General features: G+C 45.2%; 1 protein-coding gene across 1 annotated transcript; it reads right to left on the reverse strand.

Annotated features, from left to right (window-relative positions):
• Positions 1 to 447: 447 nt before the first annotated feature.
• LOC121437197 (glucose-6-phosphate 1-dehydrogenase-like) lies at positions 448 to 18,486 on the reverse strand. The gene is made up of 12 exons (XM_041637048.1): positions 18,367 to 18,486; positions 6,338 to 6,375; positions 6,127 to 6,235; positions 5,252 to 5,469; positions 3,269 to 3,427; positions 2,925 to 3,050; positions 2,570 to 2,663; positions 2,251 to 2,437; positions 1,694 to 1,929; positions 1,518 to 1,594; positions 1,321 to 1,413; positions 448 to 1,221 (listed from the first exon to the last, which is right to left on the reverse strand). The coding sequence occupies exons 1-12, from the start codon at positions 18,484 to 18,486 to the stop codon at positions 1,131 to 1,133; spliced, it is 1,548 nt and encodes a 515-aa protein (XP_041492982.1). The 3' UTR covers positions 448 to 1,130.
• Between the last annotated feature and the right edge of the window lie 681 nt (positions 18,487 to 19,167).

The raw sequence follows: 19,167 nt of genomic DNA on the forward strand, positions 1-19,167 counted from the left end.
AAATCTGGTCATATCTCCTGGTGGCACCCCACATAGAAGGACATGGACAAAGGAAACTTGCTTTTTGCCTGCCTGCTCTCACTCTTGCTGGCAAGTTAATCTTTCTTATTTACAAGCCATTTATTTCTTTGCTGGTGTTAGAACCCACTTCTTTAGGATTCCAACCTAGACTGAAAACTGGGACTCCAGCATGAGATTGGGGCTGTTGAGATATCCAGTCTCACAGTCTGAACAGCTATGGGATCCTTGGCCTTTCTATCAGAAAATAGCATTGTTGGACTACTTGAACTGCAACTTGTGAGCAACTCAAATACATATATTTTAATTGATTCTGTTCCTTTATAGAACACTAATGGTCCTGGATGGTGGAGCAGAAATGACAAAGGGGACAGGTAAAACTGTTTGAAGATTTAATGGCAAGGTTGGGGTAGGGAAATCCTAGCTGCTACTTCTGCCTTCCTTTGGTGAGAAGGCTGTCCATGGGTGGGATGAGGACGACCATGGGGTATGGAGTTGGTTAGGGGATATCTAGGGCCCCGAAATATTGCTAGGCAGTATGAGGTCTCTTCCAGCTGGTAAGGAGGAATGTTAAGTGACCATGGGCAGATCCTCTCACACAGGTATTCTTGACCACTTCCTTCGAGTTTTGAGGAGTTTGCCCATAGACACTAGGGAGTGTGGTATGGTCATTATCCCTCTGAGGCTCAAGGCTCTTCCCCCATTGTTTCTAACTCCTATCTTGAAGAGTCTAGGGACAGACTGATAGACTATTCTTCCTTTTGCAGGGGCTGGAGTAAGGGGAGGAGGTGATTCAGGTCTTGTGGAGAGACGGGTGGCTCAGATAGGGCCAATGGTGGCTCTGAAAGCGTTACAGTGAGCTTTGAACACTTGGTAGTTGAGGAATGTAGCTGGGCTCGGTGGTGGTGGCACTGGCAGCAGCAGCAGTGATGGCGGTGGCAGGGGCGGCAGCAGCATAGGATAGAGAGTGGTGGCCTGAGCCCAGGGACTGGAATGTTTGGCTAAGGTCTGTGGTCCCAAAGTCCTTCCAATACAGGGCTAGGTGATAGGAAGGACAGACACAGAGGGGTGGTCAAAAGGGGCAGAGTGCCGATGGTGTACGTTCCCAAGGCTCAGAGCTTGTGAGGGTTCACCCACTTGTAGGTGCCCTCATACTGGAAGCCCACTCTCTTCATCAGCTCATCTGCCTCTGTGGGGCCACGGCTGGGAGGCAAAGGGAAACATTAGTGACCCTTTTCCTTGCTAATTCCCACTGTCCTGCTTCATTTGGCTTGGCTCCCTTAGCTCCCATCCTTCCCTTACCTGCCATAAACATAGGGAATGGGCTGGGGCTTCTCTCGATCAATCTTGTGCAGCAGTGGTGTGAAGATACGCCAGGCTTCCCTGAGTTCATCACTGAAGGGATACAGTGTATGATGGAGCAGAGACACATAGGGAGGGAGGGAGAAGGCCACCTCTCTTGCCTGAGTGTATTAGACTTTGGGGAGGGGTTTCCTCACCTGCGGACAAAGTGCATCTGACTCCCACAGAAGACATCCAGGATGAGGCGTTCATAGGCATCAGGGAGCTTCACATTCTGCAGGGTTGGGGAAGGGGGAATGTTGCTGATGCCACTGTATTTGGCCACCCATGGCCTCCCTTAGGGCCTTGCCCAGATGGTCCTCCCTGTGGGAACCTTGTATCTGTTGCCATAGGTCAAGTCCAGCTCTGATTCCTCAGGGTTGAAGAACATGCCAGGCTTCTTGGTCATCATCTTGGTGTATACAGCCTCATTGGGCTGCACACGGATCACCAGCTCGTTACGCTTGCACTGCTGGTGGAAGATGTCGCCTGCCACATCGCGGAACTGCAGTCTCACCTCAGCCTTACGCTCATTCAGAGCTTTGCCACAGCGCAGGATGAACGGTACCCCTACAGGGCAGGGCTGTCCTCAGGGACTGGCTTTCCTACAGTCTTGTGCTGTGTGTGTGTATGTGTGTGTGAGAGAGAGGGGAGGGAGAGAGGAAGAGAGGGGGAGAGAGGGGGAGAGGAAGAGGGGCAGATCACTGTGCCTGTGCACATGTGTGAATGTGTATATGAGGGATAAGTATGGCTAGGGTGGTGTTCCACTTGTGCCAGCCCTCCTCTCCAGCATCCCTTACCACTTAGCACCATGTATCTGACCATGCTAGTAAGTGTATCTTTGAGGGTACATCAAGCCCCACTTTTCTGGGTCCTAGAGGTGTCACCTACCATCCCACCGCTCGTTCTCCACATAGAGGACAGCTGCTGCAAAGGTGGCAGTGGTGGACCCACGGGGCACTGTGGGATCATCTAAGTACCCATTGGTCGCTTCTCCTTCTCCATTGGGGTTTCCCACATACTGGCCAAGTACAACATTGTTGGTCTCCACCTCTGAGATACATTTCAACACTTTGACCTGGGAGACAAACCAATGCAGAATGGGCCCCTCAGTTGTAGGGAAATGGACATGAGCCCAGTGCCTTGTCATAGAGTTGCCTGCCATGGGATATAACTGCTGGGGACCTGGTGGACATGCCTCTCTACCTACCTTCTCATCACGGACATCATCTGAATCTGTGGAGGCAGGCTTTTCCATGGCCACCAGACACAACATCTGCAGGAGGTGGTTCTGCATAACATCCCTAGTATCAGAAGAAGCAGATACTCTGGTCAAGTGCCACTTCCAGCATGGGAACAAACGGATGACCAAATTCTAGGGGCACTAGGGTTACTAAACAAGGCTTTCTAGTGACAAGATGGAAAACCTTGCTTCTTTATCTGTAGTGTCTTACAGGTCTAAGGCAAGGAAGTAGACACTGACCTTGAGGTTTAGCTGAATGGGTTGAATACTAGCCCTTAGGGTATGAGGTTTAACTGAGTTAGGGTGGGATGTGGGTTCTTACCTGATGATCCCAAATTCATCAAAGTAGCCTCCACGACCCTCAGTACCAAAGGGCTCTTTAAATGTGAGTATCACACAGGCAATGTTGTCTCGGTTCCAGATAGGACCAAAGATCCTGTTGGCAAATCTGTAGGAGGTACAGGAGAGAGGCTAGCATGGGAGACATTATGGAAGAGCTCATCTACCCTTGGGATTCTACAGTATAGTAGTTGCATCTGAGCCAAGCTAGAGTCTAGTACCCCGGCCGGCATCTTTGAAGAATCTGTTTTTGGGGCAGCGGGGCAGGAGGGGTTCCTCACATTGCCACCCTTGCCCTGGTCCTTTTCCACCCTGTCCCCTTTGCACCTCAGCACCATGAGGTTCTGGACCATCTCCTTGCCCAGGTAGTGGTCAATGCGGTAGATCTGGTCCTCACGGAACAGAGAGGAGATGTGGTTCGATAGCTGGTTGGAGCTCTGCAGGTCTCTCCCGAAGGGCTTCTCCACTATGATGCGGTTCCAGCCTCTGCCGGGAGCCCCCAGTCATGTTATTTCCCAAACCTTTCTCCAGGAATAAGCCCAGGGCCATGTCACTCTGACCCTTACCCCAGGGAGTAGGGCTTTCATCCACATTGTATTCTCAGGTGACCCAGGGAAGCTCTGCTGACTGCTACTGATTCTTACCCTGCACTGACAGTGTCTTAGAAGCCCTCCTGCCAACATGATGAGGACTGGATCAGTTTCTGGGTTTTGCCCACCTTGGTGCTAGTGGAGCATGACTGGCACATTTTTGGGTGGCTTTGTTTCCACTCTTTCCCTTTGTTAGATCCTCAGGGGGTCAGAAGTAGCCCAGCAGCCAACAGAAAAGTAGGTAGATAGGACATCAAGGACACAGCTTCCTTACTAGTTTTACTTTAATTAGTTTGGGATAGGATCTCATGTATCTAAGGCTAGCCTAGAACTTGCTATGAAGTCAAGGATGACCTTAGACTCCTGATTCTCCTGCCTCCATTTCCTAAGAGCTGGGATCACAGGCATGTGCCATTATGTCTGGCTGCCCTCATTGGTCTTATTTATTTATTTATTAAATATTTATTTATTATGTATACAATGTTCTGTCTGTGTGTATGCCTACAGGCCAGAAGAGGGAACCAGACCTCATTACAGATGGTTGTGAGCCACCACGTGGTTGCTGGGAATTGAACTCAGGACCTTTGGAAGAGCAGGCAATGCTCTTAACCGCCGAGCCATCTCTTCAGCCCCCGGTCTTATTTATTTATTTACTTATTTATTTACTGTATACAAGTACTCTGTCTTCATGTACATCTGCACGCCAGAAGAGGGCATCAGATCTTATATAACAGATGTGAGCCACCACGTGGCTGCTGGGAATTGAACTCAAGATCTCTGAAAGAGCAATCAGTGCTCTTAACCACTGAGTCTCTTTCTAGACACTGGTTTTATATTCTTGAGATGAAGTCATGCAATGTTACTCAGGTTGGCTTGAAACTCTTGGGTAGTCCTGCATCATCCCTTGAGTGCCTGGGACTATAGTCATGGATCAGTGCAACTGACTTCTATTGGTTTTATTTGGTTTTTAAAGTAACTTTTTTTTCTTTTTGAGACAGGCTCTTACTATAAAGACTAGGCTAACTTTAAGTTCACTATGTAGTTCATGCTAGCCTTGACTACATAGTGATCCTCCTGTATCCTGAATACTGGGATTACAAGTGTGTACCAGTAGTATACCTTCCTTAAATTTTTGTGTTGTTCTTTGAGACAGTTTCACTCTGAATTTCAGATTAGTCTTGAACTACAAGTACTCCTCTTGCCTAAGTCTCCACAGTGCTGGGATTATAATGTGTGAGTCACCTTGCCCAGATTTTCATTGATTTTAAAAGAACAGGTTCTTTTCTTTGCAGCTCATAACAGAGTACTAAAGTTTTCTAAATTCAAAATCAGGAGCAAGAGAAAGATGGTATTTAGTCTGCAGTAGTCTGCTGGGGATTCTGAAACACACACACACACACACACGCACGCACGCACGCACGCACACATGCACACAAGTGGTGGGGAGAAATACCGCATAGTAGCTGTTCTGTGGAGCAACACTGTCATCTAGTGGTCATGGTGGGAACTGTTGCTAGAAGCTGCCCAGTGAAGTATATGTGGTAATAAAAGGCTGTTAGAAAAATCCAGTACTTATAGCTTGTTCCTTTTTTTGGAATGCTAATCCATCTAGACAACAAACAGGAGGCATTCAGCTTTTCAGCTTGCTTAGACTGGCTTGACCTGAGTAGCAGAAGCAAAAGCAAACAGACAGAAACAAGGAGAGAAAGATAGGCCTTACGTCTGACTCATGCAGGTCTCTTGAATGTTCTTGGTGACAGCTTCATAGACTGTGGGGGGCAAGGCCAGGTAGAATAGGCGGTTGGCCTGCATCCCCTGGGGTAGGGCATTCATATGGCTATTGAGGTGCTTGTAGGAGGCTGGATCATCATACTGGCCAGCCACATAGGAGTTACGGGAAAAGAACTCCTCCAGCTTGGGTTTTTCCTCTGGGGTGGCCTGGGAGAGATAGACAGACAAATGTCAGCTCTGCTTCTCTCAGAGTCTACACTTGTTCTGCCCTAAAGGAGTGAAGCATCTCATTCTTCTACAATGTCTTACTCCACAGCTAAGTTGGGTTTCCCTTGAGTCAACTGTCCTGACTCCACAAGTACAAGAGTTTCCTTCATCCATCTTGCTAACTTTGTATACCCATGGGGAAGAAGTTGAGGCATACAGCAGGACTACTACTGTATGCTGGTGGTGCAAATCACTGGTATAGTTTACATATCCTCAGGGTCCTTCCTCATGCCTAGTACTGAAATCTGATTTCAGGAAACTATGACCTGAGAGAAAAGAATGTTGGAAGGATGTCTCTTCAAAATTATCAACAGCAAACCATAGGTGCTGAGAAAATGCCAACATGGCTCATTTACCAGCTGCTGGCCTGACCCAATGTGGCACCAGAGGACAGCAGGATAGAACCAGAGAGGCTGGGTCATAGTGGAGCTGGGAAACAGATCTTGAGTGTTCTGGGTGGCCCTGTTTCTCAGTCAGTCAAGTGAGAAGTGGGAAAGGAAGTTTTGCTTATGATGGGAATGGGACATGTCTCCTCATGGGCTGCCTTGAGCTAGTCTTGCTGTGGGTTAGGCTCTGGTATACTCCAATGTCACTCACTTTAAAGAAGGGCTCACTCCGCTTGCGGATGTCATCCACTGTGAGACGGGAGCGGGCATAGCCCACAATGAAGGTGTCTTCGGGTAGAAGGCCATCCCGGAACAGCCACCTGAGGGTATGTACAATAAGACTGTTTTCAGGCTGGGTAGGGAAGGCCAAAGCCTGTCCCTAGTAGAGGTGTTTTTAGGGTGTAGTGTAGATATATACCTACCAGATGGTGGGATAGATCTTCTTCTTGGCCAGGTCACCCTGCAGCAGAGGAAACGTGGTCAGAAAGAGCTGACATGACCTTGGTCATTCCCTACCACTGGTGATCTGGGTCCTCATTTAGGGTTACCACTCAGCTACAAATAGATCTACTATGCCCCCATATATCATCAGGGGAACTCAGAGAGTCAAGCCTGCCCCAGCCTTGTAGCAATACAGGTGAATAGATAGATGAGTCTGCCGGGTTCAAAATGAAAACCCAGACATTGAGTTCATTAGAACTTAAGGATGATAAAGGCAGCACATTCAACAAAAATAAAACCTGTGAGATATGACAGATGTCACATTAGCATAAAAGAGGCTACAAAGTAATTAGATGGGCATTCAATTAATGAAGTTAGAAAAATGACAGCAAGCCGGGCTTGATGATGCAGTGAGGTTTTCTCAATATAAAGGCCAGATTTGATGGCATACAACTTTCCAACATATAGGGAGAAATTGTTCCAAAAGTTCTCCTCCAAATCAGAATTTTAAGACAATAAAACATTTATGAGGAAGAAATGAAAAAAATACAATAAAAAAATTGGACCAGGGATGAAGCTCAATGATTTTGAAGAAGGTGCAGATTCTCATTTCTATCTCTGAACTAAAAAACAAAGAAACAAACTGAAATAGAATAGAAAACTAATAAAAGAGTGCTAGAGGATGGGGAGGAGAGCTGGGAATATGACATGGCTGTGGCACACATGAAGAAGTCACAGCAGCTGTGGTTGCTTGTACAATATTTGTACAAGATCAAGCCAGTCACATGCCAATATGGAGTGTGTGAGTGTGTGTGTGGCGGGGAGGGTTCATAAGCTCCTACCCCTAGGTTAGGATCTACTGGCAGCTGATGGTTGCTGGGGAGTTTAATTTTTCTTCATGGGTGTGGCTTCTGATTGCTTAAAGAGTGGATGATGGAGCACTAATTGCATTTAGTGGGTTATGAAAAAAGAAAAGTTGGGAGGGTGAGGGGGAAGGGGGTCCAGAAGGAGTTAGAGGGAGAATGGAGGGTGGATATACTTTAAATATTTTATATACATGTATGAAATTCTCAAAGAATAAATTAAGAGCTATTAAAAAACCAAACCAAAGTAAAACCAACTTCCCTAAGCACCAAATCAAACATCAACAAACACAAAACAAACAAACAAAAAAGAAAAACTGGGCTTGGTGGCATAGGTCTGTAATCCTGGTACTTGAGTAGTTGGAGCAGGAGGATCAGGCCTTCAAAGCTAGCCTGAGGTATATACCGTAAGACCCTATCCCTGTCTCAAAAAACAAAAACCAAAACAACACAACGAACAAAAATCCAAACCAAACCACGACAACAAAACCAACCAAAACCTTACAATTTAGAATGATAGAGAATTATTGTTATTGTTATTATTATTATTAATTTTGTTTTTTTTTCAAGGCAGGGTTTCTCTGTGTAACAACCTAGTCTGTCCTGGAACTCACTGTGTAGACCAGGCTGACCTTAAACTCACAGGGATCCACCTGCCTCTGTCCCCTAAGTGCTGGGATTAAGATGTGTGTCACCACTGCCCAGCTTATTATTATTTTTTGAGACAGGGTTTTGCCATGTAACCCAGGTTGTTCTTCCCCCAAATCAGGATTTCTTTGTGTAGCCCTGGCTGTCCTGGGGCGAATTTTGTAGACCAGGCTGGCCTTGGATTCAGAAATCTCCCAGTGCTGGGATTAAAGATAGGTGTCACTTGCCCTGTCCTATTGGTCTTAAATTTAGTATGTAGTCCTGGCTAGCCTCAAACTCCAGACAGTCCTCTTGTTTTAGCCTTCTTTGTACTGGGATTACAAACATGTGCCACCATGCTCAGCAAGAGGGAGAAATGTCTGGAAAAAGTTCAACCTACCATATAATGGAGCAAAGGCAATGACTACAAAGACAACCCCTGACCTGGATAGCATTGCCAGTGGCTTCTATCAAAATCAAGGAAGTGAGAATTTGAGTCTGAAGCAAATTTCCCCTGAGGACAAAAGAAAAGGGGAGTATTCCTAAAGCTAAGTTGACAACCTTAGTTCTACAACTTGATGACAAAGGCAGATGCAAAAGCCTTTCTACTTATTGATTTTTTTTTGGAGACAAGGTCTCTCTACATAGCCCTGGTTGTCCTGGAACTCACTATGTAGACCAGGACCCAAGTAAGTCTGGATCCCCAGAACCTATGTGAAAAGCTGGGCAGGGAAGTGCACATCTGTGACCCTAGAGCTGAGGGGTGGGGACAGCAGATTCTTGAAGCTTAATGCCAGCTAGCCAAGCAGATATTTGAGTTTGAGGCCAGCCTGATCTACAGAGTGAGTTCCAGGATAGCCAGAGCTATTATACAGAGAAACTGTTTCACACAAACAAACAAACAAACAACCTCACCCCCAAACCAAAGCAAACAAAAAGCCCCCCCCCAGGAGAAATTAAATGAAAAATTGCAAAAAGTCATTGTGTGTTCATGTGTGTGTTTGTAGTGCTGGTGATTAAACTCAGGGACTCAATCATGCTAGACAAGTACTCAACTACTGAGCTATAATCTCTATCTTGGCTAGTTTTTATGTCAACTTGACACAAGCTAGAGTCATTAGAAAAGAGGGAGCAGGGAGCCTTAATTGAGAACATGTTTCCATAAGATCAGTCTATAGGTAAGCCCATGGGACATTTTCTTTGTGATTGATTTAAAGGGCCCGGCCCATTGTGGGTAGGCCACCTCTGGGCTAGTGGTTCTGGATCCTATAAGAGATTAGGTGGAGCAAGCCATGAGGAGCAAGCCTGTAAGCAGCACCCCTCCATAGCCTCTGCATCAGTTCCTGCCTCCAGGTTTCTATCCTGTTTGAGTTCCTGTCCTGACTTCCTTCAGTGATGGACAGTGACATGGACGTGTAAATAAACCCATTCCTTCCCAGTTTTCTTTTGTTCATGGTGGTTTATCACAGCAATAGTAACTCTAACTAGGATAGTCCCAGATCTTTATTTTTTTTGAGATAGGCTTCTACTGCTTAGCCCTGGTTGACCTTGCTATGTAGAACAGGCTGGCCTCAATTTCACAGAAATTTACTTGCCTCTACCTCCAGGGAGTAAAGGCATGTACCACCATGCCTGCCTAAAATATTTCTTGAGACAAGGTCCCAATAACTTACTCAGGTTGGCCTGGAAGTTACTCTGTAGTCCATGTTGGATTTGAATGCTGTCCCAGAGTTCTGAGTAGCTGGGATTTGAGGTCTGCACAATTAGGCCTTTGGAGAAATCTTCACCTATTTCTGTGTAATGATTTAACTATAGCAACTCTGTTAAGTTCAACAAATGCAAATAAAGGGGTCTAGAAAAAATTCTATTTAAAAATATTTTTATCAAAGAGGGAAGGGGATCGCTTTAATCTGATTTTGGACATCTATCAAACACCCTAAGAACACCATACACGATGGAGCATTGGTTACTTTTCTTGTTGCTGTGACAAAATACCTGACAGAAAGTAACTAGAGGGATGAAGAGTTCATTCAGGCTCACAGTTTGGTCCAGTCCGTCATGTCAGGGAAGACATGGTGATAGGGGTGTGAAGTACTTTGTGTCAATAGTCAAGAAGCAAAGAGATGAATCTGGATACTCAGCTCACTTTCCCTTGTTTTCCTTTTGTTCAGTCAGGGATACCAACCAATAGGGTGCACCATGAACATTCATGGTAGGTCTCCCTTCCTCAGTTAAATCTTTCTGTAAATATGATTATCTGGGTGTCTAAAAGGAGAGTCTAAATGCCTGATATTGCTTCCTTAGTTAGTCTCTAATTAGAAGCCCTTGCTAATATCATAAGACAAGAAAATGAAAATGGCATAAGGTTTGGTAAAAAGACAAAAACCTGTCATTATTAATGATAGCTATTTATTTAAAAATACCTTAAATCAACCTACACTGTACTTATTAGAGCTAATGAGGGTTTGGCCAAGTTGCTAGATTAAAAAAAGTGATAGGAGTAGGTAGTTATTTCTTAGGATATAAAGTAATAATCATAAGCCAGCACTGTACTGCAGCCTGTAATCATAGTACTCTAGAAGTGGAGGTAGGAGGAAGATAAGGACTTCAGAGTTATCCTTAGATACTTGCATTCAAGGTTTGCACAGAGAGAAGGGAGAGATGAGAGGAGAGTGATGAAAATATGAAAGGCATGTGTGAAACTCTAGGTTCAGTCTCCAGTATTATAAAACAAAGAAAAGAAGGAAGAAAGAGAAATAGGTAGGCAAGCCTGGCATTACAGCCTCAGTGGTAGGGCATGTGTTTAGCATGTGCAGGGCCCTGAGTATAATTCCTACCACCAAAAAGATAAGATGCAGCCTTAGAGATAGTATTTAATAAACTTATCTGTATTCAGAATATCTAAATAGCTCCTATGACACACTATAAAACAATCTAGCTAAAATGGGTAAAGGGTTTGGCCAGATATTTCACCAGAAAGAAAATGAATGGCCATTAAATAATACATGGAAAGTGTTCAAGATCATCAGGTGACAGAAAATACAAATTGAATAAGACACCACTTCATACTCATTAGAATGGTTGTAGTTGATAATAGTTGGATACGTTGGTACATACTTACAAGAGCCAGGAGGAACTTCATGAGTAAAAGGCTAGCCTGGGCAACATAGTTCCAGGCAAACCTGAGCTACATGGGACCCCCGTGTCAAACAGAACTCCCTCCCCTGCAAAATCAAACTGTTGGTATGGAACTCACAGACTGTGGGTAGAAATGTGCAATAGTTCAATCTAAAACATTCTGGCAGCCTATCTTATGACCTACACCTATCTTATGACCCACCATTACTCTACTAAATGTTACCCTAGAGAAAAAAGCAGGCAGCCAGCCACCCAAAGATCTGTGCAAGAATGGTCATGGCAACTTTAATTTAAAATAGCCTGGACCCAGGTGGTGGTGGCACACACCTTTAATCCCAGTACTCGTGAGACAGAGGCAGGTGAATTTCTGTGAGTTTGAGGCCAGCCCGGTCTACAGATTGAGTTCCAGTATAGCCAGTGTTACACAGAGAAACCCTATCTCAAACAACAACAACAACAACAACAACAACAACAACAACAACAACAACGGAGTCCAGAGATGCTCAAATCAACCAGCACACAGATAGAAAAACTGTATATCTGTATTCAGCTACTCAGGAATGAGCTACCATTCCAGTGTTGGCAAATCTCAAATACTTTATGCTAGACCACAGAATCTAGACAAAAAAAAAACTAGCTAGCAAGGGTACCCAAGAATTGTGTGGGGAGACAGAAATGTTCTAGATTAGGCCATTACCAGCACAGCTACCATTTATGCATTATAATGTGTACTCAGAAAAGAGGGTAAAAATTGAGCAAAAGGTAGAGAGGAGGTTTGATATTACTCCTGGGAAGCAATGACTACAAAGTGGGGAATTTGGGAGACTTCTTGGGTACAGATTTTTACTGAAGGTTTTGAAACAGGATCTGGCTATGTAATCTTAATTTGGGTCTTGCAAAGTGGCCCAGACTGGCCTTAAACACAAAACAACCCTTTTGTTTCAGTCTTCTAAGAGCTGTGATTATAGGTAAGTACCAGTACACCTGGCTTTATTTACTTAAAATTGATTGTTGTTGAGAATGGGTTTCATGTATCCTAGGCTAGCCTGAAACTAATTATGTAGCCAAGGCTGGCCTTGAACTCCTAGTCCTCCTGCTCCCACCTCTCAAGAATTACAGGAGTACCACCATATATTTTATATTGTTTTAAGCAAGAGCTTTGCTATGTTGCTCAGGCTAGTCTTCTCTGAAGTGATTCTCCTGCTTCAGTCTCCTAAGTGGTAGGACTTCAGATGATAATTGTTTCTTTTTTAACTTAAATAATTATTTTATTTTTAACTCTGTGTATGTGTGGTGGCATGTGCACATTAGTACAGGCACTTACAGAAGGCAGAAGAGGGCACAGGATCCCCTGGACTGGGAGTTATAGGGAGTTGTTAACTGCCTGTTGTGGGTGCTAGGAACCAAACTTGGGTTTGAGCAAAAGTAGCAAGTACACTTAACCAATGAGTTATCTTTCCAGCCTATTTCTTAATGTGGGAGAAATTTACAAGGGTGTGCCAAGTTTGTGAAATGTTGCCCAGCTGCACACTTAAGGTCTGTGTTCTTTTTGATGTATATTTTTTAATAAAGATTACAATCATCTTGGGGTAAAAATAGAGTTCAGTGGTAAAGTATTTAGCAGGCATGAGGTAGTGGGTTTGATCCCTAGCACTGCAAAACTAACAAACTAAACAGCACCCCACAAAAAAACCACTATAAATTTTAATAGATACAAGTTAACTTCTTTTATTTACTAACATTAAGCAGTTGCCACAATAAGCAATTTAAAACAATACCATTACAGAAGTTAATATTATAAAGAACCTAGAAATAAGTTCAATAGAATACATGTGTGGGTTTACAGAGAAAATGATCCAATTGTATTAAAAGATGACCTATTTAAGACCCCATGTTCCTCTCTAAGTCAATATGCACACCCAGTTCAATCTCCTATCATAAACAGCCCAACATGCTTTCATTTTGCACCCTGCCAAACAAGTTATAAAAAGGAGGGGCTGAAATGGCTACCAAGCTCTTGAAGAATAGAGTAGGGCATCTGCCCTTTCATCTCAAACCCTATAATTAGGAACATGGGATGGGTGCAAACCCATACTGCACAGGGTACTGCTACTACATTTGGAGAGGTGAGTAAGTGGCACCAGGTGTGATGCACTGGTCCCATCTGTATCCCAACTCACTCTACAGAAAAAGCAACTCTGAGTGTTAAGGACCTGAATATTTATGCAAAAGTAATTTGTTGAAACTTTTATTGTAATAAAAGGGATATCCAATTAAAATTTCAAAACACCACTCTATCTAACAAGGTATCTTGGCACTAATTTCCCAGATGTTTGGTATGAGTTTTCAGATGGAGTTGGTCTAAGTTTAAACAAGCTATCGCAGAATACAGCCAGAACAATACTCCTTACCTGGGCCCACTGTTACCTGGAAAGATGTGGGGCTCCATGGACCAGGGACCTTCAGAAAGTGAAGTGAATTGCTGACCCCTTTAGTACAATAACCAATAGGAAAGTTCCTGCCAACACAAGTGAACTAGTATACCGCATAAGCCCATGTTGACTAGCTTTTTAAAATGAAGAGGTAGGGCTGGAGAGGTGGCTTGGTAGTTAAAAGCACTGGCTATTCTTTCAGAGGATCCTGGTTTGATTTCCAGGACCCATATGGTGGCTCACAACCATCTGTCACTCCAGTTTCAGGGGATCTCATGCCCTCTTTTGACCTGACTGCACCAGGCATGCAAGTTGTGCAGACATATATGCAGGCAAGATACCCATATACATAAAATAAATAACACAAAATCAAAACATTAAAGAGGTAATACAACTTTAGATACAAACTTCAAAAATGACTGAGCCAGATATAGTAGTATATACCTGTAATCCCAGTATTTGGGAGGAGAATAACTGAGACAGGAGAATAACAAGTTCAAGTCCAGCCAGGGAAACTCAGTGAGCCTGTTTTAAAAAATGGGGGCAGAGGCTTGTGGGGGAGGCTGAGGTATTTCCCCAGTAACGTATTAACAAACAAGAGATTGAGCTATGTGGGCTGCATCAATGAATTAATTTCTATAGGAAATTGCAATTCTGGATAAGAATGGTTATGGGCACTCAGGGATTTCCAGTGGCTTAAATGTTTGTCTTTAGAGGTTTGCTGAGTGACAGATCTATGGAAGCAAATGTGTGCAGGTCATTTCCAGGTTCTACTGGGTTCCCAAAACTTCCACAGGGGGTGGTTACCAAACTTTGGCAACCTGTGTTGGCTTGAGGGAGCAATTCCCTCCACTCAGTGCCCACATCTCCCAACTTCTCAGGATTAAAGTCCTGAGCACTGTGGAGTGGGTTCATATGATACCTGCTATCTTTCCTATAAACTTCTGGGAGTCTGAGCCCAATGGCCACCTTCTAGCCCTATGCTCTACGATGACTTTCTTTAGGAAAATGTCTAAGACTTGTTGCCAGCTGGGCTCCTATTGCGCTAGAGCCTCCTCATCTGTCATTCCCTCATGTGATACCTAGCCTGGCCACCTGATTGTCCTACTTACTGTCCCCTAAGTCACTTTGCTGGACAAAGCTTTTACCCTGTTGTGCCAGATGGCTGCTCTTACAGGTCCCACAAAGGTCAGCTTAGACAAGCCTCATTCTGGGCCAGGATCTCCCCTGAGGATGGTTCTTGGTTCCTTAGGGTACCCTCAATGCCTGCCTCTGGCATCTCCCATCAGTGGGATGTAGGTTACTGCTCATGTTCAGAGGACTTTGTCTTGGCCTCACACACTCCAGAAAGAGCTGACTTGCTGGAAACTAGGCACTGAAAGAAACAATGAGAACCCTGGCCTGCAAACCTCTCCTAGCAGGCAGTGTTTGCTCATGATCAAATCCCAACAGACTGGGAGGAATCGGGACAGACTCCAGCCAATGTATTGGTGGTAAGGGACAGGTTTGCTGAGTCACAGTTGCCTCACACCCAGAGCTGTTTGTTCTTGTTCCTCTTGGGATTAACCAGACATAGAACCTGCTCTCCTTGTTTTATCTCGGATTCTGCAACCGGCAACCTGCCTGGCTTCAAGTCACTCAAGGGAGGTGAGGTAGGACTAAGGACAGTGGGGCCGGCAGGGGGTGGGGGGAACAGCCATTCTTCTCAGGGATGGGGGTGACCTTGCCTGTCCTGCTGGCTTCATGATTCTTACTGAACTCATCTTAAATAAGGGATATGAGAAGAACTAAAATCTAAACTTACCATGTGTGGGAGTGGGGGCAATTAGAGAGGTAGCTGGAAGTCTCTCATCTTTGCCACCCCCTCACATTGCCCAAGGATCATGGCAGGGGAAGGAGACACCTAGACGTGTGGTGACTTAGGATAATTAGGGCATGATTAAGATCTCCAGCCAGATAAGGGCAAAGAGACCTGAGTACCAACTGACCTGTGATCAGCTGAGGTTTGACCTCTTGTTTTATAAACCCAAATCACAGGCAAGGGTTGTTGGGAATGAGGGACCCCCCCCCCCTCCCCAGCTTCCCAAGGTGGAGTTCTGGGCTGAATCTCCAAGGGGATCAGCTGGCTTCCAGCCGTTGGAATGAAACAGGGGGAAATATGAGGTAGGTTTTGGTTGAAAAAAAAATCTAACAAAAGGCCTTCTTCCTCTACTCTGGGGCCCCATGAGTCACCAGGCTTTTGAGAGAGTGCCAAGGTCATCATGACACAGCAAGAATATTACCAGCCCAAGGGAGAAGTCAGATCTGAAATGACTCAAGAAGAGGGATGGGCTTGGAATGCCAGGTCACACCTCACACAGGCCTGTCAGCAGGATGGACCCTGACTACCCACAGTCTATGGCTGTCACACGGTCTAGGCGGGGAAACTGATGTATAAAGATGAACCCTGTAGTAAGCCCATCTGTCCCTATGGACTCCCGAGGCCTACTCCTTTTCTCTGCATAAGGGGAAAGAACTCCTTTCCAGTCTCACCAAGGTCCTATTGGCTGGGGGAGATGCCCTTTTAGGTCCACAGTTTCTTCCCCCTACTGATCCATAAGGACAGGGTTTACTGGAGTAGGATGGTAAGGATTTCTATTTCCTTCCTTGTTTGGGTGGGGTCTTGAAAAGAGGAGTAACTACAATGAGGCAGCATAAGAATGCTCCTAGGTAGGAAGCTAGGTACTTGGGTAAAGATTGGGTAAGGAAGGGGAGAAAGAAGGGGCAGAGGACGGCTACTTGGGCTCAACTTGCCCTGGTGTGTCCCAGTGTCCTAGGGTTGGGCCTGCCAGTCACTGGATTCCTTTTAGTCTCAAAATCACACTGAGCTTATTCCCAACCTAGAGGACAATTGCCCTCTTATCCTCAAGTTGGGACCTGTGTATTGCAGAAGCCTTAGTACATAAGAGCCCATTTGTGACTTCTGCCCCATACAGCTCCCTAAAACCCTGTTGGTTGGTTTGTTCCTAAAATACAGTGTCCCCACAAGGAGGATAGGGACTGAGGCTGTTGTGGATTGCAAGAGACACTTGATTGCTACATTGAATGAATGGAGAACTTGCAGGTCTCCTAGATCAGCTAGCACCTTGCCTGCCTCGTGCATTCAGAATCAGGCAGGAAATACTCTGGGGGCTGTCACAGCACAGGGTCTGTCGGTCTCAGGCCCTCTGAGAGGAACAGAGAGAAACAATGGTGCTCTTCAGCAAACCTCTCTTTCTTCCCCACTCCCTTCTTTCTGCTGGAGCTAGCACTTCCCATTTCTACTCTGGAAGCCTTAGTTCTCACTCCCAGAGCAGAGGAGAGTAAAAGGGGAACCATACTGATTGCAGTGAAATGAAGTTGCTCAACTTCAGGCTAAAACTCACATAATCAGCCTTGGATAAAGCTGGCCCTGTTTGTTAGATGAAAACTACTAAGGCTCAGAGAAATGTAGACATTTGTTCCATGTCACACAACAAGCTATCAATGAGGTGTCTAAGAGTTCAGGTCCTGCAGTTGGAAACCATCTTTGCTGTTTGGGTTATTGTTGCTGCAAGCTTATGAAAGCATGGGTGGGGCAGGGGAAGTCATCCTCAGTTACTTTCTCTTCCAGATGGCCCTTTAGATCGAAGGGCCTAACAGAGTCATATATACTAAGGTTTGTGGTTGATACATGCACACATTGCTCTTTTAAGGGGACTAGGTTGCAGCCAGGACTGAGGGTAGAACTGCTGTACTGTGTGTTCTGACCGGGTACCTCTCTTGGGTCTTAAGAGTTACAGGGAGTCAGGACACAGTGTCTTGGGGTGTCTCTCCCTTGCCCTTTCAGGAGCAGAACCCCTTTCCTCTGCTTCTGCATTCCTTTTCTAAGTTTTCCCACTCCCAGTTTTTCTCAGAAATACCAGGTTGTCAAAGAACAGGTTTGGCAAAGGGGGTGGCATGTTCTGATTTCCTTTTTTTGGTAGTACTGGAATTGAACTTAGGGCCTCATGCATAAGAGGTCAGTACTTTACCACTGAGCTACAGCCCTAGCCCTTAGTGGGTGGTAATGCTATGTATAAACAAAGAACCATAGAGTTCCTCCAGCATTCAGGGGCCCAGAGCATGGAAGGTGCTGAGCCAGTGGCTACCTTCTCAAGAACACACCAGTTCTGATGAAGTTCTTGCTCAAGATTACACAATAAGTTAATAGTGAAGATGGTCATACGAGGGTGAGCTGATTCCAGGGTTAAAAAGCAAGCAACTGAGTTTACCTTTGCCATCAAACTCTGGTCACTGAACATGCCCTCCCGCCACATAGCACATAAGAGGGTGCCCCCACCTGTCCCAGTCTCACTGGGTACCATCAATACCACCCCTCTGACTGGGCTTCTGTTCTTCAGGTTATCCTAACAGAGCACAATGGTAGTTGTTCCAGTTGGACAACTGGAAACCAGGTGGAATTAACAGAAATCTGAAGTAGGTTTTGGAAGATGTGGCAAAGAGGAGGTGTTTGTCTCTAGGGAGCTTCATTCAGTAGAGAGAAAAGAGGCAGAGGCAGGACCTCAGATCCTTTCACTGAAATTGACTGTAACATTTGTCAAATTACAGATTTGGAAAAAAAATATACTGAAGAGCATTCTCTAATTGCACCTCAGTTTTTTTCCATCCAGGAGGAAGAAGTTCAGCTAGATGGATGCTTTATAACATGGATGTCTGGTCCACATTCAATTGCTGAGCATAGATTTCTGAAATGCCTTGCAAGTGAGAAATTCAACACAAGTACATGATGTACAGCAGGTACTGCTGTGATGATCAAGACACACAGGTGGGAACATACGCCATAAAGTTCAAACTAGTAGAACCTGTGTGGCCCCTTAGCAGTCAGCTGGGAAAGTTGAGGTACACATTTGAATTTTTTTTTTCAGACTTCGGGCCTAAGGGGAGACTCACCGATGCACCCATGATGATAAATATGTGTGTATCAGCTTGGTGGAAAGCATCACCCTGGTACAACTCTTCCCTCAGGATCCCACACACCTGGGTCCGGCTCAGGGCCATCTGCTCTGCCATGATGTTTCTGGTGGAAGAAAGGCTCATTGATAATGCAGGAGAACAGAAGAGCATTGACAACTTAACCTTATCCAAGGGTCCTATGGGCTCTCACCAGGCTAATGACTGATTACTGACTGAAGCTACTGACTGGGAATGCTGTGTGTGCTCGCACATGCAGAGTCAGAAACTGCCGCCTCTGGGCTTCAGCCATACCCCCGTATGTTGTCTTCTCGGGGGGGCTGTACATTACGAAATCACTATAAGCATTAATGTAATTCAGTTAGTGCATCCACTCTGGGAAGCGAGATAAAATCCGGCCAGGGCATCGCACTGTGTCTGGGGCCATCGCACTCTGTCAGAAACACCACAATGAACTGAGCTTGTTTGTGCAGATGATGGAGTTCAGCTCCAGCTCTCTTCTAGCCAAGCTAGGTGATCCCGAAAAGTTCCTTCTCTTCTAAAAGTCTAGTTCTTATGGGCCCAATGCGGGGAAGTGTGGGGTACAAAGGGATAGGTTAAGACCTCGTAGATTTTCTTCCATATCCAAGCATGACAAATAGAGCGAATCAAAGTGACACGCGGCGCACATCCCTCCACCGGTGTGCCATCAGACCACCCCTTTACCTGCGTTTAGTTGATGCTGCCAAACAGGTTCACAGTTCTGGAGTGCACAGCTCGTTTCCGGGGGGCTGCCCTTCA

The sequence above is a fragment of the Microtus oregoni genome, unplaced genomic scaffold (assembly GCF_018167655.1).
Source record: "Microtus oregoni isolate MIOR12 unplaced genomic scaffold, Mior012 000050F_ref0000143, whole genome shotgun sequence".
Lineage (NCBI taxonomy): Eukaryota > Metazoa > Chordata > Mammalia > Rodentia > Cricetidae > Microtus > Microtus oregoni.